The following is a 25703-nucleotide window of genomic DNA, read 5'->3' on the forward strand; positions in this document are numbered from 1 at the left end:
ATGACGTTAGGGTTATTGAAATGTAGAACGAAAGTTGATAATGGAAATAATGATAGCTATAAATTGTTGTGGAATAATTTATCTCTGTCAAAGCAAGCGACATTCAACATCAAAGACTTCCTAACATTAGATCTAGCACACAATCCAGAAGAAACTAATAAACTTTCTATATTGCTTACAAAACGGTCAGATGTAATTGACGAAGCTCAGAGAATTCACATGAATATTTTCAAGTCCCTGTTGGGCGGGTATAAATATGCAATGTTATTCGATTATTCTCCCTCAGAAAACAAAGGTGACTCGGCGATTAGTGTTGGAGAAATATTGCTTTTGAGGAAACTCAAAATCGAAATTGTGTTTGCATGTAGAAATTTTGCTGCTGCGGATTATCAGTTTGAAAGAGCTTACAACATCAGTAAAACATATACAAGTAAAGATCTTGTCATTCTTTTTCATGGTGGCGGAAATGTCATTGGTTGGCATGAGGCAGACGTTGCTCGAGGTAAACACATAGCAAGATTTATGCAGTTCAATATTGTCATGTTTCTACAAAGTATTTTGATGATGGGAGGTGATTTCCTCATAGAATTTTGCCAGAAAATATATGCATCTCATCCGAGACTTACGTTTCTATGGCGAGATAAGGTATCTTTCCGGCTTGGCAAGAAGCTCTTCCCTAAGGTACGTTCGTTATTTTCACCAGATATTGCCTACCAGATCGGTTTCGTTCCTCGCTTCATGCATCCAACGTTCGATATACTTTGGATAAAACGCACCGATAAAGAGTCTCCACACTACAATACACCTCTAGCACCAGAAGGATATCGTATGCATGTTTGTGATTGGTTAATGTGGAAAACCCCGCGTGGGGACTCGCCAATGGAAAACATTTTTTTTATGACAACCAATGGAATGATGTTTTTACAGAGAGGTCGAGTAGTTATCACTGATCGTCTTCACAGTCATATTCTATCAACACTTCTCAATATCCCCCACGTATATATTGATAACAAACAACGTAAAATATCTAACTATCACACCACATGGACTGCTGGCTTAGATAATGTAGTTTTAGCAAATTCTACTATTGACGCAGTTGAAAAAGCAAAGGAATTGCTGATAAAACTTGATAAAGAATTACCTTCAGTTAAAGGATATTTCATATAGTAAGTAAGAAAAGACATTGCATTAGAGGAAAACAAGCTTACGATATGAACTTAACACTATAGTTAAAATGTATTATACAAAAATGTCAGTAACGAAAGAAACTTCGGCAGTTTAAGAAGTTATATGCACAAATAAAACAAGCAGAGATGAGAATTCTATATTTTAAAAATGTTTTTATTTTTGTATTAATAAACATGTACCAGGAATGTCTAGTGATATTTCTAAAATATATGATTGAAACAAAAAAGCATTCTAAAGGTCATCCATATCCCCTGTCTAAGTAAAACCTTTGACGGACCTTTAAGTATTACATTGACGTTAAAGAAACAACCTGGTTTTTGAGTTCTGCACATCATCTCATATTTGCTATCATTTGTTCCAAGTGATTTTGAAACTTTTTAAGCAAGCTAAAGGTTAATCAATCGTACACAAAAGTTGATTTTTATATTTTATCTGAAGGCATGGTCTTGGGTTAGCTACCTGTTTGTTGCGCTCCGTACATCGTTCAATAATGATGTTCAAAAGTGCCTAGGTATTTTTTAAAACTTTTCTTCGAAGCGGAGACGCAATGTTTATATATATATTTATTTTACCAATAAGAGTGTACTTTGCCTTGGGGGTAGCAACCTTGTTGCTGCACTCTTCAAGTCGTCTTGTCAATGAACAGTTATATTGTTGTGGAGCGGACACGAAAATGTTATAGACGGACATATTGATAGGCGGGATCAAATCCTATTTGACCTCCCCACTACGCGACAGAGGCTTAATAATCGATCCTCATTACATTGCAAACAGAAGATTATGATAAGCTTTTCATATACCTAGTGAATAGTAGCGACCTCTCGACCCTCAAACAAAACCAACAGCAATACCTTTTTACAAAGTTTCTTCTCTAAATTATTGAAAAATTGACGAATTATGACAAAATGTAAAATTATTTCGGCTTTTACATTAGCATTCACCATGGGCATAATGTCACTTTAATGTAAATGTTTTAACTTTATTCATAAAAAACAACAAACAAACAAACAAATCTCCCCACCAAAAAAAAAAAACAACAAACAATTATCGATTTTTTTCATAATCCTTTGTGCACATCTGTATTGAAAATAACAGGTAAAACACTGGACAACAATTCAGAGGGTCTCTCTTTGGCAATTAATATTAAATTCTTATTATTGAGCAGAAAATTTACGAAGTTTTTATCGTTTCAAAAGACTTAAACATATCGATGTAATTAAAAATTAGTGATCACTATACTGAAATTTATTTCACAACTTATTAAATATAAAAAATGAATTTCCAGCGTTTAAACAACGTGATGATCCAAAAGAAATCATTATCGGACCCAATCTTATCAATTTAGCTTCGTTTCCATTTCCAGGGTGCAAAACATTCGTTTTTAATGCATATCTCGCCCCCCTTAGCCTCGTTAAGTCCAAAACTATCTATTTAAAATCCATGTCGTACCCCATCTAGCCTCAATTTCAATTTCATGGTAAAATATATATCAATTTCTTGTCCAATATAATTTACTATCGAAGTAAACACTGAATAATATCAATATTGTATTCAAAAATATGTAAATAAACATTTTTTTAAGTATAATTAGCATTTGATATGGGCTATTAAGACTCTAAAAGTAAAAGATATATCAGAAAATTATCGCCATTGATGTACCCGAAATTATATCAGAAAATTATTTAAATATACAAATACAACATATAAAACATAAATGACACATGACATGAATATATAAAATTACAAAATAATGGTTTATGTGATGTGAGAATGTTTAATGAGATACGAATTTACATGCATATGTTGCCAGTTATTTTTTTATTGATTTATATTATTATATCTGATGTTCTTTGCTCATGTTCAATTAATAACATTTTTAATGTTGTCAATGTTATACACTCAGAATGCTTGGATTTAAAATTATTATTTTTTCTTAAATCATCATCGTCATAGTGTCTCTCTGTATGGTATTTTTTTAATTTGAATATTTCTTAATATCTTCATGAGCACATCTGTGGATATTAGTAAATTCTAAATTTTATGATTTTCACACTGATATGTTGAATTCTGCCTGTCACTAAATTGGCGCGAGGACGATTGGCTCGCACTAAAAACTGACTTCCATAAAACAGACTCAATCAAATCAAGACTGCAATTTTACAAAAGGACGTTCTTCAAAGTTGCTATTTTATCTTTTAAACTCTTCAAAATTACAGGGTATAAAGCTATATTTTGTGAAATATTTTTTTATATAAAATCTATCAACAGTAAAATAATGTACTACACGTAGTTTCATTAGTGTAGTGAGCGATATTCTTTTTTTTTTTTGTTAAATTGTTTTTTGTTTTGTTTATATATTTAGTTAAATTTGTGTATGCCAGAAAGGCGGTATTTATAAGTAGTTAGCGGGACATTTTGTACATGAGGATTTTATAAAAGGAGCATTCAATGACGGAATATGTTTGTGACATTTTCTCATGCAACGGGGTATACTCACGGACTTCTTGATATTCACATGGGCTTACGAAGAGCGTGAAAGCTATCATACATTCTCATGCATTAATTCGTTTTCTTTCTTTCGGACAATTTGGACGCTAATGGCAAAATTCTAAAATTATAGTTACAAAATGTGGTATCTTAATTATTAATTGGGTATAACTTAATATCGTGAAATTTAAACTGTAAAAAATTTTTTTTTCATACAGATATTTTACAATTACTATTATTCTTTATCAGATCCAACCAATCATTTTTAACAGGTATGTAAACTTTGTATCTGAAGCTCGTTTATAAAATCAATATGGGCGTCACGTGATTTCACTTTGGTTTAACGTATGCTCAACCAACAATGATTATATTTTTAATTCAAAGTTTACCTTTTTCATTTCATAACTTGACGAGGCAAGCTTTTTTAAATGATGCTGTTTGTTTTCATTGGCTGGACACTAACATCGTTTGCATGTCATTTCTGTGCAAAACTATTTATAAAGGAATCGACATCATTCATTTCTGGAAATGGAAATAACATAATTGTTTTAACTGTTCTACAAGTGTTCTTCTACATGCAAGTGGCATCGTTTACGGATAACAATGATAAAGGGATTATGGTTAACAAACTTGTCATTTTCACTGCTCACGCATGCGCGACTTTAGCTACAAACTGGAGCATGGCTGTAACATATGTTGCTTCAACATTTGCAATTAAACTCATGGAACCTGTCACCAGTGCTTTATTACAAAAATTTATTCTTAATAATGAATTGTCATATCTACAGTACATCAGTATTCCAGCTGTTGTTTGTGGTTCAATATTATTTGCTCAAGAAAATAACACGTGGGAGTTAAATGTATCCAAAGGAACAGTTCTTGCGTTTATTTCTAATTTATGTTTGCACCTGGCAAGACTCAGCAGTTTATTTATGTCAAGATAAAATAGAACAAATACCAAATTGGATGAAAATGTCCAGGCCCAGAGGGCACTGGACTGTTTATTTAAAAAACAAGAAAGAAAGGCATATAAAGCTTATATAAGTAAAAAACATGACATAAAGTTGGACAGCAATTCGTCCTGTACATATAAAAGTAACATGTAGTAAAACAAACAATATTAAAACTAGGCAAGGAGTTGTGGTGGGGTGGTGGCGGTAGAGTGAAACAATTTTCAGATAACAATTTTGCGTGCGACACCTAGTGGTGAAAAATTTTCTATGATCCGAAAGATAGAATTACACCGAAAAGTGTTTAAACACCAGAAATGCCTTAAATGTGCTAAGATGTAAAATAAGATGAAACTGTACAAACATAAATCACTTTATACTGTTCCACTATATAAAGTATAATTTTATGTTTGCACCTGGCAAGACTCAGCAGTTTATTTATGTCAAGATAAAATAGAACAAATACCAAATTGGATGAAAATGTCCAGGCCCAGAGGGCACTGGACTGTTTATTTAAAAAACAAGAAAGAAAGGCATATAAAGCTTATATAAGTAAAAAACATGACATAAAGTTGGACAGCAATTCGTCCACCACTGGTCCAACCAAAGAGACTTGACAGGCGCAAATTTAGACGACAAAGAAATTTAAATTGTATAGATGCCTACCACTTTCCCAAACCACCAAAAAAAAACAAATATATGTTACAGCAAGTTCTAGAGAAAGTTATAACAAATCTACATGAGTATGATCAAGCAAATCATAGTAGAGAACACTAATGTGGAACAATTTGGAATTCCTATCAGGTTACATATATGTAGTCATAAAGTGTAACTAATATATATATATATATATGTATAAGTAACATGAGAAAGAAAAATATTTACAGTTATAACAAAGCTATTTACAACAAAATGGGTATTAACAACTGTATTATTTTTAAGGGTAAAACTTGTCACATGAGCAAGTGCTTGAAAGTAAAAACTTACAATATAGAAGTTAACAGGGGTAGACCCTGCCACTAGCAGGTCTATTATTAAAACACTTTCGACTAGATAAATTATTATGAGGCTTATTAAAGCGATGTTAGACAAAAATATGTGATTTTATTTACTGGAATAATAGTGAGACAAATTGTCAGACTAGAATTATGTTGACTAGTTATGATAGTAAAAATTTACAATACATAAATATAAAAAGCAATAAAATAAATACAAAAGTACAGATCTTCGGCTCAATAAGGAGCAATTGAAGAAGCATTGCAATGGATTTCATTTTGACTAGCAATATTTTGAGTATGTATATAGTTGTAAATAATTAGAAAATGTTACAAAAACCAGCATCAAGATAATTGTGTCACACCCCAATGACACAATAAGCAAATACATATTAACAAAACAATTGTCACTTATTTGTGTTTGCCCAATGACACAAAATGCACATACGGAGTAAAACCAAGTCCCTTTAATTGAATCACACTAATGACACACAAAGGCGTATGTACATGAATAAAAGCAACGTTATTTGTTTGTATCACACCCCGATGACACAAAAAGAGTAATTACACAATACTAGAATAAGATTAATATGATCGTGTCACACCCCAATGACACACAAAGTCATATATATATACATGAACAGAAACTGTCATTTTATTTTGCATCACACCCCGATGACACAAAAAAGTAATTGCACAATATTAGAATAAGAATAATATGGTTGTGTCACACCCCAATGACACAAAGGAAGCAAATAGACATAAATGAAACACCCATGTTTGTGTCACACCCCAATGACACAGAAAGGCATTTAAATATGGGTAAGGCAGCAGATAGGATTTTTGATCAAGAAACAGGATTTCTTACATTAGCTAGTCTGATGTATCTTTTAAAGGCATTTGATTTCCATCTGCCCATTTGCATAATGGTTTGTTCGGGGATTCCTGACAAAATAGCTTGTGTACATGCCCCTATCCTAAAGCTGTGGAGATGATAATACTGACGGCTGAGGTGACATAAGTCAAGTAGTTGATCAAAAACACCTTTGAATTTTGAAATAGTGATAGGAGTATTTAATGATGAAATAAAGAGGGGGCCATCACGAGCACCCCTGATGGTCAGATACCTGTGAAGTGATTTAATTGGACAAAGAACTTTGGTTCTTTGTAAAGTGACATCAATTGGCTTGACCTCTTTTTTAGTCTTGTAATTATGTAACTTCAAAGATACATGGGACTTAGTCAGATGAACATGATTGAATTGAATGACTTTGTTACACTTCCTTAAATTTCTTGGAAGAAGTTCACCCATTCTAAAGAACCCATTGTAAGTGACCAGTATTATAGCTTTGTACAGATATCTATCATACATATTGTCTTTAAAGATATGGTCACAGGCCACTATGAGTTTCTTTATGTGGACTTTTAACAGAGGCAAACGTTGATCAAAAGAGGGGGTTAGTTTTTTACACCCCAGGATCATTCTTTTAACAATTACATCATCACAAGGGTCAGGGAACCTAGCCACTTGGTGGAAATAAGTTATTGCTGATAAGTGACTGCTAATTGAAGATGGCTTATAGTTCTTTAAATGTAAATAAGCCACAAAGTCAGAAATGACAGTGGCAGAAAAAGGCACGTCATGGTACGAATTATTTGATGTTAGGAACTCAACAAATTTTGCCCAAAACCTGTCATATGCTTGTCTGGTAGTTCTTGCTAGGGACGCCGCTACCAAATTGCCTTTTATTTCAGCAATAGCCATGGAGTCATTGACAGTGGAATGGCTGCTGGGCATTTGTTTAGATGAGGAGCGAGTTGAAGGGCTTCTTTGACCTGTAATCGAGATAATTTATCACAGATTATATTAGTAGATGAACTAATATGTTTTGATTTAAAACAGAAGTTGTATTTGAGGGCCTTTAAAACTATAAATCTGATCAGTTTCATCATTATTTTGTCTTTAGAAGTTTGCTTGTTTAAACAGTAGACTACAGACAAGTTGTCACTTATAAACAAGACATTCGTTCCTGACCATAAATGACCAAACATTACAACTGCTAATGCTATTGGATAGAGCTCTAAGATATTGATATGGAGCTGTTGGATTTGAAGTGGAAAACAGCCAAATGTCCATTCATTTGAGTAAACAATTCCGAAGCCTTTAGAACCGGCTGAATCTGTGAATAGATTCATAGTTTGATTTGATATAAATCTGTCCCCGGTAAGAAGAGTGCAACCATTGTAATCATGAATGAATTCATGCCACAATTGAATATCAGCCCTGCAATCATTATTCAATTTGATGTAGTGATGTTTACTATTTATGCCCATAGTTTTATCATATAGACGTCGTAAGAAACAACGACCCGGTTTAATGACTCTACAAGCAAAGTTTAAATGACCTAATAATGATTGCAATTCCCTTAGAGTGACTTTCTTTTGTTTCCTGTACATGTTAAGTAAGGATCTTAGGGCTTGAACTTTGTTCTGAGGAAGTTTGGCGATCATTGACTTGGTATCAATCATAATACCATGTACTTCTACACAGGTCGAAGGTAATGACGTTTTAGCATGTTTGATTGGTAAATTCAAGTCTTTTGCCAGTGACATGAATTTATTCAATGAGTTTAAACATTCCCCAGTATCAGCAGAACCCACAAAAATGAAATCGTCTATAATGTGTGATACTTTTTGTACTTCACATTTTGTTTTCAAAATCCACTGTAAAGAACATGAAAATTTTTCAAATATAGCTACCGAGGAAGAAGCTCCCATAGGTAGTGCTGTATCAAAATAAAATTTATTGTCAAATGAAAACCCCAATTTCCTGAAATCTAAAGGAGACATAGGGATAACTCTGTATGCATCTTCAATATCAGCCTTAGCAATTTCACAATTGTAACCCGAAGATAGGACTAATTTAGCTACATCATCAAATAGTTCTAAACAAACCTCTAAATAATCTTGGAATAAATGAGTTAACTGAGGATCCCCATGAGGGGTAAGATAGATCATGTATGAGTCGAAAGGAGTTAGGGTCTTTCTTAGGGACGACACCTAAAGGGGAGCAAACTAAGTCATGGAATGGTTTAGTCTTGAAAGGCCCTTTAATTTTTTGCTTCAAAATCTCAGAGGATAGCTTTGTGCGAACAAAATCAAGGTGAGTGCTAACAGAGCGGTGGTTGTTGGCTGACAATGCCGGGACATAACCGACAGTACCTAAACTAAAGCCGTAAGTAAAACCATCAATTACCGATTGTTTGAGATAATAACCATCAAGATATTGTTGTAGGGAGGATACATTTATAGGGGTTGATACCTTAAAGCCCTTATTACTTGGCTGTGTTGTCACCTGTTTTGATGGGTTGTTTGAATTTCTTAAAATCAAGGTGGCAGGAGATGGCTGCATGCTGTCCTTCACAGTTTGCACATTTGTGACTGACAGAACAGGACTTTTTTGAGCAAGAGGATCTTTTTTGAAATTCCCAACAATAACCTTTTCTTTGAAAGATGTGGGGCGGGAGGTATTTCCGAAAGGAATGGTTGTTGTTTTGGACTTTGTGATTGGCTGGCTTGTCAATTGAGCAAAAAAGGAATGTTTCAGCATGGATTATCCCCCATGGTTGAGGGTTGGTTGCCCTTAGCTGCCTAAACTTAGTGTCGTACAGCAACCAGTTATCAGTAGATTGGGCCATTTTTTGAATAATAGACATATATTGGAAGAGTTGGCTACTCTCCAAAGGGTACTTGCAACAATACACATCGGCGTATTGTTGAAAGGCTCTAGACCAAGTTAGTATAGTGCTTATTTGTTTCTTGGACCCCTCCTGAATAGAGGTGACCGTTCTATTTCCAGATTCCTGGATAGTGGTGGTTTTTGATATGTTTTTTTCTCTAAAATAAAGAACCCCCAGATCTACAAATTCCCGATTCCATATCTGCTGCCTTAGTTTTGAGTCTATAGGCGGATGGACTAGACTAAAAGATCCTAGATCCACCGAGTTGTTACTTAAATCAAGGGGAACAGGTCCAGAATCTATGGTGCTTAAACTAACACCATCCTCACTAGTGTCCATTTGGTCATGGTTAGTGGACATGGATTGGACATCCTGGTCTGGTTCAATTTCATAATTGGCCGTACCGTCATCTTTATCCGTGGTAGGCAGTAAATCCACAATTTCCTTGAGCACTTCCTCATCTTTGCTGATGGCAGTGGCGATGAGTTGTGCCAACTTGCTGCTACCATTTTTCTTCTGCTTCTTGCCAGATTTGGCTTTGTTTGGTGCGACTTTGGGCATTCTGAAATGTAATGTCTTACAAGAATTAATTATAGGTGGGAATATGCTGGGATACTCCCACTTTGATATGGTATAAGAATAGTCTACATGTACAATAAGTGAATATAACCAACTGGAACCAATTGTTAAACCAGTGGTAAAAGTGTACTTGTAGAAAAGTATCCAACCAGTGTTACCCGGAAAAATTCACACGCAGGTGATAAAATTAAATAAATAATGTAAATAGTATGGTATAATTGTGCATCCCCAAACAAACACACGCACGTGTAAATATCTGACTAGCAGAATGTATAAACGGGGAGCAAACCATGTTCAAATGGTCAACCATACAACGAATATCCTGGGTATCAACTGGTGGATGTGTCGGTATAAAAAATTAACAATGCCAACTCAGGGCACTAAATGTTGTTAACAGGGACCTTATTAGGATAATGGTCCAAAACTAAACAGAATAGATGAGAATTGTATGGCAACACAATTCATAAATAATGCAACAATGAAAGGCAAATTGAATTATCACTTACTTATCTATGGCAAATCTTTTAATGTTAGTTATACCAAATCAAATCTTTGCATGAAATAAATGTCCCACACAACTATCACTCATTCACTGTTTTGTCAAATTGAGTGTATGTAATCTGAAACACAATGTATGAAAAGAACATGTAAAAGAAATACATATACAAATATATATAAATATATACACATGTGAAGACAGGAAACTTATTGTGATAAACATTTTTCAGCCAATAAAATGGAGCCTCTAACTGAAGCATAGTAACGAGGCATAGTAACGAGGCATGCCCTTTTGGTTGTCAACATGGACCCCATCATTTGCAACATAATCCCTAATAAAACGACGGTTGAAGTTGTTCCGTTTGTGAGTCCAAAATATTAGGGAAGGCTTGTCTTCACAATATGATTTCAATAACTGATTTGTTGTGTCAGCCTTGGCATTATATACATGGTCACCAGCTCTATGTAAAATTTCATAGATGACAACAACTTGACTACCACGACTAAATATATTTGAACATAAACTGATAATGCTATCCACCAACTGATTTGGCTGCAAATTTGGAATGCATAAATCATTACTTCCAATATCTACAACTGTGCAGTTTATCTCCAATTCATCTACCAAATAAACATCGCACCAAATTGATTTCGCTTTAGACTTTGACGCGACATAAGCTCCGCCCACTCCATGCCAATAAACTTGCACGCGGTCCGAATCTAAATTCAAATTCAACAAACATTTCGTACCACACCATCTCTGGAGGCGCTTTGTAAAAGAGTGGCCCAGTAACAAAACATTCATAACTATTCTCAAACAAAGAGATTAATGAAAAGGAACGATACAAATTATGTAACAAACCCACGCTATCCACGCTGTCCTAAGTAGGTCACTCACGCTCGTCGTTGATGCTGTGACAGTGTCGCCGAGAAAACTAACTGCTTTTTAACCAGAAGCTATTTGCGACTACGTGGTAGATTAAATAAGCTTCCCCAAATAAATAATTATTGAGAATAACTGTTGACGAGCAATAAATAAAATATAAAATAGAGTGAAACAATTTTCAGATAACAATTTTGCGTGCGACACCTAGTGGTGAAAAATTTTCTATGATCCGAAAGATAGAATTACACCGAAAAGTGTTTAAACACCAGAAATGCCTTAAATGTGCTAAGATGTAAAATAAGATGAAACTGTACAAACATAAATCACTTTATACTGTTCCACTATATAAAGTATAATTATATGTTTATCCCTGAGAAACGTGTACATGAAAAAGAATCACATATCACATTCTAATTTCATAGTTAACAAAACCCATATTGGATTAGGACTATATGTTGTTTTTGCCATAGGAGCATTGGTTCTTGTGAACATCGAAATAGCACCCCCAGGATCCCCAAAATTGTACTTTCTTCTCTTAGGATCTTCTTTATTTCATGCTATTTATAGCTACATATCTACGATAGTTGTACTTCACCATTTTTCCGTTGTTGGTCATGCATTTGGAAACATTTTGAAAAGACTTGCTGTTCTTGGTTTATTATACGTAACAGGCTCAAAAACATCGTCCATCGTAAATTTCATTGGACTTTTCATATGTGCAACAGGGCTGACAATTTATGCGTTTTCTAAAGTACAAGAATTGAATCAGAATCAAATCAACAAAAAGTTTCAAAGTGAGTGAAATGAGTTATAATATACCATTATAAAGCTGTTTACACTTCTAATTCTAAACCTGCTGATTTTGTGTTATTTGCTTAGCTTTAACATTAGAATTAACCATTCAAAGTTTAAGATATTTCAGTATCAAAATACAAATATTAAATAACAAACAGCATAGAGCCAGGTCAGATTTAATCGGTATACTACATGTATTTGTATTTGGTTGCCCTAGGTATATTTATCCCTAATATATGCTATGTCCTTTAGAAAGGCATTTGATTAAGTCCCAGATAAAGATGAATTTTCTATGTGAATATAATTATGTAGAATCATCTAGAATTGAACCAAATTTTGTTTTTTGTTTCAGCTGTGATGAGCTTCAAAAGACATTTATTCTTTACCTTGGTTACTATCATTGCATTTTTTCTGGCAGTAAATCAGTTTTTCGAGGGAAATACGATGACGTTAGAGTTATTGAAATGTAGAACGAACTATGTTGATGTAAATAATGATAACTTTAAATCGTTGTGGAATAACTTATCTCTGTCAAAGCAAGCGACATTCAACATCAAAGACTTCCTAACATTAGATCTAGCACACAATCCAGAAGAAACTAATAAACTTTCTATATTGCTTACAAAACGGTCAGATGTAATTGACGAAGCTCAGAGAATTCACATGAATATTTTCAAGTCCCTGTTGGGCGGGTATAAATATGCAATGCTATTCGATTATTCTCACTCGGAAAACAAAGGTGACTCGGCGATTACTGTTGGAGAAACATTGCTTTTGAGGAAACTCAAAATCGAAATTGTGTTTGTATGTAAAATTCATTGCATAGATTATCAACTAGACAGAGCCCATAACATCAGTAAAAAATATACAAGTAAAGATCTTGTCATTCTTTTTCATGGTGGCGGAAATATCATTGGTTGGCCTTTGTCAGACGTTTCTCGTGGTAAACAAATAAAACGATTCATGCAGTTCAACATTGTCATGTTTCCACAAAGTATTTTGATAATGGGACCAGATTCTCACATAAAGTTCTGCCAAAAATTATATGAATCTCATCAGAGGCTTACGTTTCTATGGCGAGATAAGGTATCCTTCGATCTTGGCAAGAAGCTCTTCCCTAAGGTACGTTCGTTATTATCACCAGATATTGCCTACCAGATTGGTTTCGTTCCTCGCTTCATGTATCCAACGTTCGATATACTTTGGATAAAACGCGCCGATAAAGAGTCTCCACACTACAATACACCGGCAGCTCCGGAAGGTTATCGTATGCATGTTTCTGATTGGTTGATGTGGAAAACCCCGCGTGGGGACTCGCCAATGGAAGACTCGTTTCTTATGACAACCAATGGATTGGTGTTTTTACAGAGAGGTCGAGTAGTTATCACTGATCGTCTTCACGGTCATATTTTATCAACACTTCTCAATATCCCCCACGTATATATTGATAACAAACAACGTAAAATATCTAACTATCACACCACATGGACGGCTGGTTTAGATAATGTAGTTTTAGCAAATTCTAGTATTGACGCAGTTGAAAAAGCAAAGGAATTGCTGCTTAAACTTGATAAAGAATTACCTTTAGTTAAAGGATATTTCATATAGTTAGTAAGAAAAGACATTGCATGAAAGGAAAACAAGCTAACGATATGAAATTAACACTATAATTTAAATGTGTTATACTTAAATGACACTCACGAAAGGAACTATGGCAGTTTAAGAATCTTTTTGCGCAAATATAATTAGCACAGATGAGAATTTTATATTTTCTATATATTTGGATTGCCGAATGGCATATTTTCAAATCGAGCATTTCTAAAATGTATAAAACTTCTTTAAAAGACCATCATTATGAAACACTTACTTAGACAATATTGTTTTAACGAGCAAGACACAAACAAAAATATTGCCTGAAAATATTAAAATAAAAGAAATATCTCATATATGGAATCATAAGACTGGTAAATTGAAAACTGAAAGTAAATGGGAAAGCTTATTTAATATGGAGTAACAATGGAGTAAAAATATGATTCTTTTTCTTCATGCAAAGCTGTACAATTTCAGTGAAATTTTTACACAATGTTATTTATACAGAACACAAGCTGTCTCTTATGAATTTATCTGAGGGTAAATGTTGTATATGTAAATCTCACAGAGAAACTTTGTTTCATCTCTTCTGGGAATGTGATTTTGCAAAGAATGTTTGGACATTTGTAATTCAAAAACTTAAGTCTGCTAAAATCTTGGAAAATGATTTTTCAAATTTTCAATCTACTGCATCTTTTGGGTCTTTTGAACTCGCAATTAACAATAAATTGACCAATACTGTTATATTCGAAACCAAATGGGCAATTTAGAAATATCGTAACAATTGTAAGCATAATTATTCATATCAACCAGTATCTATTTTGTTAAGAAATTTGTTAAATGATATAAAATACCAATTTGAATACAAGTATAGAAATAAAGGCGATACTGTGACAGAAATTTTAAAATATTTGTAATTTGTAAGAATTTTATCTTTAATGTATGGGACGCAACTCAATTGAAATTATAGAATTAATTTATCAAGAGTTAACTCGCTTTTCAACCTTGTCATTTTTCGTTTTTCGGACAAATAAATGATACCTTTGCGAACTCTTTTATTTATAACATTATCTGTTCTGCTTCTTATTTTATAAGAAATCAAATAAATCGTACACAAAAAGTGGATTTTTATATTTTTCTGTAAAGGATGGCCTTGACCTTGGGATAGCGACCTGATTATTTGCGCTCTGTACATCGTTCAATAATGATGATTAAAAGTGTATAGGTAATTTTTAATTTTTTTCTTCGAAATGGAGATGCAATGTTTTATTTTTATATATATTTGGCCATTAATAGTGTACTTGGCTATGTGGGTAGCAACCTAATTGCCGGGCTCTTCACGTTGTCTCGTAATGGTGATCATTGGACAGTTATATTGTTATGGACCGGACACACGGACATATTGATAGGCGGGACAATTCCTATAGTCACCTCCCCACTACGCGGCAGGGGATTAATACACAATTGAAAATGCGAATAATTCTGATTACTGCATGTCAAATGCATGTCATACTCCATCTAGCCTTAATTCCAATTTTAAGGTAAAATGTATATAAATTCCTTGTCCAATATAATTTACTTTCGAACTAAACAGTTAATAATAACCTTATTTTAATGGACGAATACGCTGCTGTTTTACCTAAACTGGACGAGGCGCCTATGAAATCATTTAGAGCTGTGTACAAGACCAAAAACATCAATATTGTATTGTATGTAAATAATTTTTTTCACACCACTAATGTTTTGACATTATTTTGTTTTTTTAAGGATAATTAGGATTTGATATGGACTATTTAGACTCTAAGAATAAAAAAAACTAGGCTAAAGTGAGTGTAACTTGGATTTGATAATTTTGGGTTTGTGAAAATAAACAACAAAGCTCAAATATGTACTGCAAACGCTAAAGTTCATTGGTTGCACATTATTAATTGTAACACCTGAACATGTAAAAATGTTTTCAATTTGAAAGTCGACCATGTTGTATGTAACTAGTATGCAACAATATTCGCAGACAATTCTACCTGAGTTTATTTCGTTTTGCGATTTCAAAAACAGATTTTATTTGTTTATCTTATAAGATACATGTAACTTAAACAACACATATAATTTGACATCCATATGTTGCCATTTGTTTTATAGATTATGACTGATGTTCTTTCCTCAACATTTTATTGTTTTTGTTTTTTTTGTTGTCAATGTTATACACTCAGAATGCCTGGATTTTAAATTCTTATATCATCATTATAGTGTCTCTCTATATGGTAATTTTTCTATTTGAATATTTCTTAATATCTTCATGAGCACATCTGCGGATATTACCAAATTCTTAATGTCATGATTTTCACACTGATATGTTGAACAGACTCAATCAAGTCGAGACTGCAACTTTTTCAAAAGGATGTTTTCAAAGTTTCTATTTTATCTTTAAACTCATTTCAAAATTAAAGGGTATAAAGCTATATCTTATGAAATATTTTTGTATAAAATCCATCAACAGTAAAATAATGTACACGAAGTTTCATAATTGTCCTGAACGATATTCTCTTATTTCGTTTGTTAATTTGTTTTTTGTTTTGTTTATCTCCATATTTAGTTAATCTTATGTATGCTTAGGGCGGAGTTTAAAAGTTGTTAGCGGGCATTTTTGAATATGAGCATTTTATAAGAGGAGCATTCAATGGCGGAGTATGTTTGTGACATTTTTCTCATGCAACGGAATATACTCATGCCTCATGGATTCCATGATATTCAAATGGACTAACGAAGAGTATAAAAGCTAACATATATTCTCATGTATTTATTCGTTTCCTTTCTTTCGGCCAATGTATGCTAATGTCAAAATTCTAAAATTATAGTTACAAAATGTGGTTAGTTATTACTTGGATATAATTTGATATTTTGAATACAAACTGTAAAAAATATATATTAATATTTTTTTTTCAATGTGGCTAAAAGTTTTATGTTTATTTTCTAAACTCAGAAATAAAGAGATGTCAGCAACAATATTTCTATTATTAATTCTTGAAACAATAATAACATTACCTAACATAGAATGTCTCTGTTATTTAACACACATGGATATTGCAGGGTAACGGAAGAAAATGAATTTTACCATTTAGCGATCATTCTGTGCATGCGTCATTTGCTCTTCAGGACATAAACATGCATATATCTTTCAAACCGATATTTAACAATTATTCATTTTCAAATCCAACCAATAATTTGTAGCGGAACGGAAACTTTGTATGCTTTAAGTGAAGTTTTGAACAACATCATTTCACATTGTAACACGTTTATAAATCAATATAGGCGTCACATTATTTCACTTAGATAAAAAGCACATATAAGAAAAGTACGATTTTGTTTTAAGCATGTTCAACCAACTATAACTATATTCTAAACTTAAAAATAACCTTTTTCCAAATGATGTTGTTTGTTTTCATTGGCTGGACAATAACATCGTTTGCATGTCACTTCTGTGCCAAACTATTTATAAAGGAATCGACATCATTCACTCCTGGAAATGGAAATAACATAATTGTTTTAACTGTTCTACAAGTGTTCTTCTACATGCAAGTAGCATCGTTTACGGATGACAATGATAAAGGGGTTATGGTTAACAAACTTGTCATTTTCACTGCTCACGCATGCGCGACTTTGGCGACAAACTGGAGTATGGCTGTAACATATGTAGCTTCTACATTTGCTGTTAAACTAATGGAACCTGTAACCAGTGCTTTATTACAAAAACTTATTCTAAAAATCGAATTATCATATCTACAGTACATCAGTATTCCAGCTGTTGTTTGTGGTTCAATATTATTTGCACAAGAAAATAACACATGGAAGTTAAATGTTTCCAAAGGAACAGTTCTTGCGTTTATTTCTAATATATGTTTATCCCTCAGAAACGTGTACATGAAAAAGAATCACATATCACATTCTAAGTTCATAATTAACAAAACCCATATTGGATTAGGACTATTTGTTGTTTTTGCCATAGGAGCATTGGTTCTTTTTGATATCGGGATAGCACCCACAGGAACCGCAAAATTATACTTTCTTCTCATAGGATCTTCTTTATTTCATGCTATTTATAGCTACATATCTACGGTAGTTGTACTTCACCATTTTTCCGTTATTGGTCATGCATTTGGAAACATTTTGAAAAGGCTTGCTGTTCTTGGTTTATTATACGTAACAGGCTCAAAAACATCGTCAATCGTAAATTTCATTGGACTTTTCACATGTGCAACAGGGCTGGCAATTTATGCGTTTTCTAAAGTACAAGAGTTGAATCAGCACCAAATTAACAAAGAGTTTCAAAGTGAGTGAAAGGATATCATTATAAAGCTGTTCACATTTTTAATTCTAAACCTGCTGATTTTGTGTTATTTGCTTAGCTTTAATATTAGAATTAACCATTCAAAGTTTAAGATATTTCAGTATCAAAATACAATATTAAATTACAAACAGCAAAGAGCCAGGTCAGATTTAACTGATATAATACATATATTGGTAGTTGGTTGCCATAGGTATATTTATCCCTAATATATGCTATGTCCTTTAGAAAGACATTTGATATAGTCTCAGAAAAAGATGATTCTTTTGTATGTGAATATATTTAGACTCATCTAGAATAAAACCAAACTTTATTTTATGTTTCAGCTGTGATGAGCTATAAAAGACATTTATTCTTTAGCTTGGTTACAATTATTGTATTTTTTCTGGCACTGAATCAGTTCTTCAGGGGACATACGATGATGTTAGAGTTATTGAAATGTAGAACGAAATATGTTGATGGAAATAATGATAGCTATAAATTGTTGTGGAATAATTTATCTCTGTCAAAGCAAGCGACATTCAACATCAAAGACTTCCTAACATTAGATCTAGCACACAATCCAGAAGAAAGTAATAAACTTTCTATATTGCTTACAAAACGGTCAGATGTAATTGACGAAGCTCAGAGAATTCACATGAATATTTTCAAGTCCCTGTTGGGCGGGTATAAATATGCAATGCTATTCGATTATTCTCACTCGGAAAACAAAGGTGACTCGGCAATTACTGTTGGAGAAACATTGCTTTTGAGGAAACTCAAAATCGAAATTGTGTTTGTATGTAAAATTCATTGCATAGATTATCAACTAGACAGAGCCCATAACATCAGTAAAAATTATACAAGTAAAGATCTTGTCATTCTTCTTCATGGTGGCGGAAATGTCATTGGTTGGCCTTTGTCAGACGTTTCTCGTGGTAAACAAATAAAACGATTCATGCAGTTCAACATTCTCATGTTTCCACAAAGTATTTTGATAATGGGACCAGATTCTCACGTAAAGTTCTGCAAAAAAATATATGCATCTCATCCGAGACTTACCTTTCTATGGCGAGATAAGGTGTCTTTCGATCTTGGCAAGAAGCTCTTCCCTAACGTACGGGCGATATTATCACCAGATATTGCCTACCAGATCGGTTTCGTTCCTCGTTTCATGCAACCAACGTTCGATATACTTTGGATAAAGCGCACCGATAAAGAGTCTCCACACTACAATACACCTGCCGCACCGAAAGGATATCGTATTCACGTTTCTGATTGGTTAATGTGGAAAACCCCGCGCGGGGACTCGCCAATGGAGGACTCGTTTCTTATGACAACCAATGGAATGATGTTTTTACAGAGAGGTCGAGTAGTTATAACTGATCGTCTTCACGGTCATATTCTATCAACACTTCTCAATATCCCCCACGTATATATTGATAACAAACAACGTAAAATATCTAACTATCACACCACATGGACGACTGGCTTAGATAATGTAGTTTTAGCAAATTCTAGCATTGACGCAGTTGAAAAAGCAAAGGAATTGCTGATAAAACTTGATAAAGAATTACCTTCAGTTAAAGGATATTTCATAAAGTAAGTAAGAAAAGATTGCATGAGAGGAAAACAAGCTAACAATATGAAATTAACACTTTAATTAAAATGTATTATACAAAAATGTCAGTAACGAAATACACTTCGGCAGTTTAAGAAGTTCTATGCACAAATAAAATAAGCGCAGATGAGAATTCAATATTTTCAAAATGTGTTCATTTTTGTATTAACAAACATGTACAAAATTTGTCTAGTGATATTTCTAAAATAAATGATTTAAAAAAGCATTCTAAAGGTCAGATATATCCCCTTTCACGGTAATTTTTTTTAAAACTTTTGACCGATCTTTAAATATTACCTTGACCTTAGAAGAAACAACCTGGTTTTCGAGTTCTGCCCATCATCTCATACTGGCTATCATTTGTTCCAAGTGGTTTTATAACTTCTTAAGCAAGCTAAAGGTAATTCATCTTACACCAAAATTGGATTTTTATTTTTTACCTTAAGGTATGTCCTTGGCCTTGGGATAGCGATCTGATTGTTTGCGCTCTGTACATCGTTCAATAATGATGATTAAAAGTGCATAGGTAATTTAAAAAAGTTTTCTTCGAAATGGAGATGCAATGTTTTATTTTTATATATATTTGGTCATTAATAGTGTACTTGGCCTTGAGGGTAGCAACCTTATTACTGGGCTCTTGATGTCGTCTGGTAATGGTGATCATCGGACAGTTATGTTGTTATGGACCGGACACGAAAATGTTATGGACGGACAGATTGATAGGCGGGACAATTCCTATAGTCACCTCCCCACTACGCGGCAGGGGATTAATAAACATTTGAAAATGCGAATGATTCTGATTACATTGCAAACAGAACATTATAATAAGCTTTTCATATATCATTATCGGTCGTTATGTTATTGTTCATTGGCAAAATAATTTTATGCATCTACCTTATGTTCAGATAGATGATTTGTAATCGTGATAAGATGTTTCAAACGAAATCATTATCGGACCCAATCTTATCAATTTAGCTTCGTTTTCATTTCCAGAGTGCAAAACATTCGTTTTTAATGCATATCTCGCCCCCTTAGCCTCGTTTTTCATTTTTTGTCCAAAAATATCTATTTAAAATTCATGTCGTACTCCATCTAGCCTCAATTCCAATTTCATGGTAAAAATATATATCAATTTCTTGTCCAATATAATTTACTATCGAACTAAACAGTGAATAATAACCTTATTTTAATGGACGAATACGCTGCTGTTTTACCTATACTGGACGAGGCGCATATAAAAGCATTTAGAGCTGTGTACAAGACCAAAAAATCAATATTGTATTCAAAAGTATGTAAATATTTTTTTTTTACACCACCAATGTTTTGACGTTATTATTTTTTTTAAATATAATTAGGATTTGATATGGACTATTTAGACTCTAAAATAAAAAAAAAACTAGGCTAAATGTAGTGTAACTTGGATTTGATAATTTTTGGTCTGTGAAAATAAACAACAAAGCTCAAATATGTAATGCAAACGCTAAAGTTCATTGATTGCACATTATTAATTGTAACACGTGAACGTATAAAAATGTTTTGAATTCGAAAGTCGACCATGTTGTTTGTAACAAGTATGTTTATTTCATTTTGCGATTTCAAAAACAGATTATATTTGTTATAAGATACATGTATTGTAACGTAAACAATACATAGAATTTGACATCCATATGTTGTCATTTTTTTATAGATTATGTCTGATGTTCTTTGCTCAACATTTTATTGTTTTTGTTTTTTTTATTGTTGTCAATGTTATACACTCAGAATGCTTGGATTTAAAATTCTTAAATCATCATCATAGTGTCTCTCCATATGGTAATATTTTTTTTAATTTGAATATTTCTTAATAACTTCATGAGCACATCTGCGGATATATCTAAATTCTCAATGCCATGATTTTCACACTGATATGTTGAACAGACTCAATCAAGTCGAGACTGCAGGACGTTCTTCAAAGTTTCTGTTTTATCTTTAAACTCATTTCAAAATTAAAGGGTATAAAGCTATATCTTATGAAATATTTTTTTTTATAAAATCTATCAACAGTAAAATAATGTACACGTTGTTTCATAATTGTCGTGAACGATATCCTCTTATTTTGTTTGTTAATTTGTTGTTTTTTTTGTTGTTTTTTTTGTTTTGTTATCTCCATATTTAGTTAATCTTATGTATGCAAGTAGGGCGAAGTTTAAAAGTTGTTAGCGGGCATTTTGAATATGAGCATTTTATAAGAGGAGCATTCAATGACGGAGTATGTTTGTGACATTTTTCTCATGCAACGGAATATACTAATGCCTCATGGATTCCATGATATTCAAATGGACTAACGAAGAGTATAAACGCTAACATATATTCTCATGTATTTATTCCTTTTTTTGGAAATGGACAATTTGGATACTAATGACAAAATTCTAAAATTATAGTTACAAAATGTGGTTACTTACTTATTGGATATAATTTGATATTGTAAAATTTAAACTGTAAAAATAAAGAGTAAAATAGATTTTTGAATGTGTCTAAAAGATTTTAAGTTATTTTTTAAACTTAGAAATAAAGAGATGTCAGCAACAATAATTTTATTATCGATTATAGAAACAATTGTAACATAGAATGTCTCTGCTATTTAACACACATGGATATTGCAGGGTAACGGAATAAATGTTGCTTTTTTAGTTGGGATTTAACCATTTAGCTATGATTCTGTGCAAGCGTCATTTGCTCTTTAGGACATAAACAATCATTTATATTTTATAACTATTCGTTTCAAATGCAACCAATAATTTGTAGCGGTAAGGTAAACTTTGTATACTTTAAATGAAGTTTTGTACAACATCGTTTCACATTGTAGCACGTTAATAAAATCAACACTTTGATAAAAAGCATATATTAGAAATGTACAGTTTTGTTTTACGTATGTTCAACCAACAATAATTATATTCTCAACTTAAAAAAAGCCTTTTTTCATTTCTTAACTTAAGAGGCAAGCTTTTCCAAATGATGTTGTTTGTATTCATTGGCTGTACAATAACATAGTTTGCATGTCATTCCTGTGCCAAACTATTTATAAAGGAATCAACATCTTTCATTCCTGGAAGTGGAAATGACGTCATTGTTTTAACTGTATTACAAGTGTTCTTCTATATATGCAAGTAGCATCGTTTGCGGGTGACAATGATAAAGGGGTTATGGTTAACAAACTTGTCATTTTCATTGCTCACGCATGCGCGACTTTAGCGACAAACTGGAGCATGGCTTAAACATATGTAGCTTCTTCATTCGCTATTAAACACATGGAACCTGTCACCAGTGCTTTATTACAAAAACTTATTCTTAATTAAATCGAAATGTCATATCTACAGTACGTCAGTATTCCAGCTGTTGTTTGTGGTTCAATAATTTTTTCTCAAGAAAATAACACATGGGAGTTAAATGTTTCCAAAGGAACTGTTCTTGCGTTTATTTCTAATATATGTTTATCCCTGAGAAACGTGTACATGAAAAAGAATTACATATCACATTCTAAGTTCATAATTAACAAAACCCATATTGGATTAGGACTATTTGTTGGTTTTGCCGTAGGAGCATTGGTTCTTGTGAACATCGGGATAGCACCCCCAGGATCCCCAAAATTATACTTTCTTCTCACAGGATCTTCTTTATTTCATGCTATTTATAGCTACATATCTACGGTAGTTGTACTTCACCATTTTTCTGTTATTGGTCATGCATTTGGAAACATTTTGAAAAGACTTGCTGTTCTTGGTTTATCATACGTAACAGGCTCCAAAACATCGTCAATCGTAAATTGTATTGGACTTTTCATATGTGCAACAGGCCTGACAATTTATGCGTTTTCTAAAGTAAAAGAGTTGAATCAGCACCAAATTAACAAAGAGTTTCAAAGTGAGTTGAAGGAGTTGTAATATACCATTATAAAGCTGTTTACACTTCTAATTTTAAACCTGCTGACTTTGAATTATGCTTAGTTTTGAAATTAGAATAGTCCATTCAAATTATAAAATATTTCAATATCAAAATACAAATATTCAGTTACAAACAGCGAAGAGCCGGATTAGATTCAACCGATATGTATTTGTATTTGGTTGCCATAGGTTAATTTATCCCTAATATGTCATTTAGGAAGACATCCGATTTAGTCTCAGAAAAATAAGTTTTTTTGTATGTGAATATATTTTAGAATCACCTAGAATAAAACCAAACTTTATTTTATGTTTCAGCTGTGATGAGCTACAAAAGACATTTATTCTTTACCTTGGTTACTATCATTGTATTTTTTCTGGCAGTGACTCAGTTCTTCGAGAGACATATGACGTTAGAGTTATTGAAATGTAGAACGAAATATGTTGATGGAAATAATGGTAGTTATAAATTGCTGTGGAATAATTTATCTCTGTCAAAGCAAGCGACATTCAACATCAAAGACTTCCTAACATTAGATCTAGCACACAATCCAGAAGAAAGTAATAAACTTTCTCCATTACTTACAAAACGGTCAGCTGTAATTGACGAAGCTCAGAGAATTCACATGAATATTTTCAAGTCCCTGTTGGGCGGGTATAAGTATGCAATTCTATTCGATCTAACTCCCTCGGAAAACAAAGGTGACTCGGCGATTACTGTTGGAGAAATATTGCTTTTGAGGAAACTCAAAATCGAAATTGTGTTTGCATGCAAATATTTTGCTGCGGATTATCAGTTTGAAAGAGCTTACAACATCAGTAAAACATATTCAAGTAAAGATCTTGTCATTCTTTTTAATGGTGGCGGAAATGTCATTGGTTGGCATGAGGCGGACGTTGCTCGTAGTAAACAAATAGCAAGATTTATGCAGTTCAATATTGTCATGTTTCCACAAAGTATTTTGATGATGGGAGGTGATTCCCTCATAAAATTTTGCCAGAAAATATATGCATCTCATCCGAGACTTACCTTTCTATGGCGAGATAAGGTATCTTTTGAGCTTGGAAAGAAGCTCTTCCCTAAGGTACGGTCGTTATTATCACCAGATCTTGCCTACCAGATTGGTTTCGTTCCTCGTTTCATGCATCCAACGTTTGATATACTTTGGATAAAGCGCACCGATAAAGAGTCTCCACACTACAATACACCGGCAGCTCCGGAAGGATATCGTATGAATGTTTCTGATTGGTTGATGTGGAAAACCCCGCGTGGGGACTCGCCAATGGAAAACATTTTTCTTATGACAACAAATGGAATGATGTTTTTACAGAGAGGTCGAGTAGTTATCACTGATCGTCTTCACGGTCATATTCTATCAACTCTTCTCAATATCCCCCACATATATATTGATAACAAACAACGTAAAATATCTAACTATCACACCACATGGACTGCTGGCTTAGATAATGTAGTTTTAGCAAATTCTAGTATTGACGCAGTTGAAAAAGCAAAGGAATTGCTGATAAAACTGGATAAAGAATTACCTTCAGTTAAAGGATATTTCATAAATAAAGTAAGAAAAGACAATGCATAAGAGGACAACAAGCTAACGATATGAAATTAACACTATAATTAAAATGTTTTATACTAAAATGTCAGTAACAAAAGGAACTACTGCAGTTTAAGAAGCTTTATGCACAAATATAATAAGCACAGATGAGAATTGTATATTTTCAAAATGTTTTCATTTTTGTATTAACAAACATGTACCAGATATGTCTATAAAATGTTTCTAAAATAAATGATTCAAACAAAAAAAAACCCATAAGCATTCGAAAGGTCTGATATATCCCCTTTCACAGTAAATGTTATAACCTTTGACCGACCTAAGTATTACCTTGACCTTAAAAGAAACAAGCTGGTTTTTGAGTTCTGCACATCATCTCATACTGGCTTTCATTTGTTCCATGTGATTTTAAAACTTCTTTAGCAAGCTAAAGGTAATTCATATAGGATATAAAAAGTGGATTTTTATATTTTACCTTAAGACATTGCTTTGAACTTGGGATAGCGACCTGTTACATCGTTCAATAATGATGATCAAATGTGCCTAGGAAATTTTAAAACTTTTCTTT

General features: G+C 33.0%; 5 protein-coding genes across 10 annotated transcripts; 4 read left to right on the forward strand and 1 right to left on the reverse strand.

Moving 5' to 3' along the window:
• On the forward strand, window positions 1–1167 carry LOC132736577 (uncharacterized). The gene has a single exon (XM_060723734.1). It carries the CDS (start codon window positions 1–3, stop codon window positions 1165–1167), a length of 1167 nt encoding a protein of 388 aa, XP_060579717.1.
• Window positions 1168–4697: 3530 nt separating this feature from the next.
• Window positions 4698–11684, reverse strand: LOC132736573 (uncharacterized). Of its 5 annotated transcripts, none has more exons than XM_060723726.1 (4): window positions 11300–11684; window positions 10446–10559; window positions 9765–9936; window positions 4698–7456 (listed from the first exon to the last, which is right to left on the reverse strand). In XM_060723726.1, the coding sequence occupies exons 3-4, from the start codon at window positions 9919–9921 to the stop codon at window positions 6468–6470; spliced, it is 1146 nt and encodes a 381-aa protein (XP_060579709.1). In that variant the 5' UTR covers window positions 9922–9936; window positions 10446–10559; window positions 11300–11684; the 3' UTR covers window positions 4698–6467. The 5 variants fall into 5 exon arrangements, with proteins under 5 accessions (XP_060579709.1, XP_060579707.1, XP_060579706.1 ...); XM_060723724.1 differs by having other exon boundaries at window positions 9765–9922; window positions 11300–11683; XM_060723723.1 differs by lacking the exon at window positions 11300–11684 and having other exon boundaries at window positions 9765–9922; window positions 10446–10704.
• A 2-nt stretch (window positions 11685–11686) lies between these two features.
• Window positions 11687–13860, forward strand: LOC132736571 (uncharacterized). The gene is made up of 2 exons (XM_060723722.1): window positions 11687–12117; window positions 12471–13860. The coding sequence occupies exons 1-2, from the start codon at window positions 11709–11711 to the stop codon at window positions 13724–13726; spliced, it is 1665 nt and encodes a 554-aa protein (XP_060579705.1). The 5' UTR covers window positions 11687–11708; the 3' UTR covers window positions 13727–13860.
• A 3271-nt stretch (window positions 13861–17131) lies between these two features.
• On the forward strand, window positions 17132–19876 carry LOC132736578 (uncharacterized). The gene is made up of 2 exons (XM_060723735.1): window positions 17132–18035; window positions 18377–19876. The coding sequence occupies exons 1-2, from the start codon at window positions 17132–17134 to the stop codon at window positions 19633–19635; spliced, it is 2163 nt and encodes a 720-aa protein (XP_060579718.1). The 3' UTR covers window positions 19636–19876.
• A 1615-nt stretch (window positions 19877–21491) lies between these two features.
• LOC132736574 (uncharacterized) lies at window positions 21492–25589 on the forward strand. Of its 2 annotated transcripts, none has more exons than XM_060723730.1 (2): window positions 21492–22436; window positions 23886–25584. In XM_060723730.1, the coding sequence occupies exons 1-2, from the start codon at window positions 22415–22417 to the stop codon at window positions 25160–25162; spliced, it is 1299 nt and encodes a 432-aa protein (XP_060579713.1). In that variant the 5' UTR covers window positions 21492–22414; the 3' UTR covers window positions 25163–25584. The 2 variants fall into 2 exon arrangements, with proteins under 2 accessions (XP_060579713.1, XP_060579712.1); XM_060723729.1 differs by lacking the exon at window positions 21492–22436 and adding an exon at window positions 22504–23550 and having other exon boundaries at window positions 23886–25589.
• The last annotated feature ends 114 nt before the right edge of the window (window positions 25590–25703 follow it).

Source organism: Ruditapes philippinarum, unplaced genomic scaffold (assembly GCF_026571515.1).
Source record: "Ruditapes philippinarum isolate M1 unplaced genomic scaffold, ASM2657151v2 ctg9358_1_1_1_1, whole genome shotgun sequence".
NCBI classification, from domain to species: Eukaryota; Metazoa; Mollusca; class Bivalvia; order Venerida; family Veneridae; genus Ruditapes; species Ruditapes philippinarum.

Coding starts and splice junctions, on each gene's coding strand:
- LOC132736577 (XM_060723734.1), top strand. CDS start 1: ATGACGTTAGGGTTATTGAAATGTAGAACGAAAGTTGATAATGGAAAT.
- LOC132736573 (XM_060723726.1), bottom strand. CDS start 9,921: ATGCCCAAAGTCGCACCAAACAAAGCCAAATCTGGCAAGAAGCAGAAG. Junction 7,457..9,764: donor TACCACGGATAAAGATGACG/GTACGGCCAATT, acceptor TCTCGATTACAG/GTCAAAGAAGCCCTTCAACT.
- LOC132736571 (XM_060723722.1), top strand. CDS start 11,709: ATGAAAAAGAATCACATATCACATTCTAATTTCATAGTTAACAAAACC. Junction 12,118..12,470: donor AATCAACAAAAAGTTTCAAA/GTGAGTGAAATG, acceptor TTTTTGTTTCAG/CTGTGATGAGCTTCAAAAGA.
- LOC132736578 (XM_060723735.1), top strand. CDS start 17,132: ATGATGTTGTTTGTTTTCATTGGCTGGACAATAACATCGTTTGCATGT. Junction 18,036..18,376: donor AATTAACAAAGAGTTTCAAA/GTGAGTGAAAGG, acceptor TTTATGTTTCAG/CTGTGATGAGCTATAAAAGA.
- LOC132736574 (XM_060723729.1), top strand. CDS start 22,992: ATGTCATATCTACAGTACGTCAGTATTCCAGCTGTTGTTTGTGGTTCA. Junction 23,551..23,885: donor AATTAACAAAGAGTTTCAAA/GTGAGTTGAAGG, acceptor TTTATGTTTCAG/CTGTGATGAGCTACAAAAGA.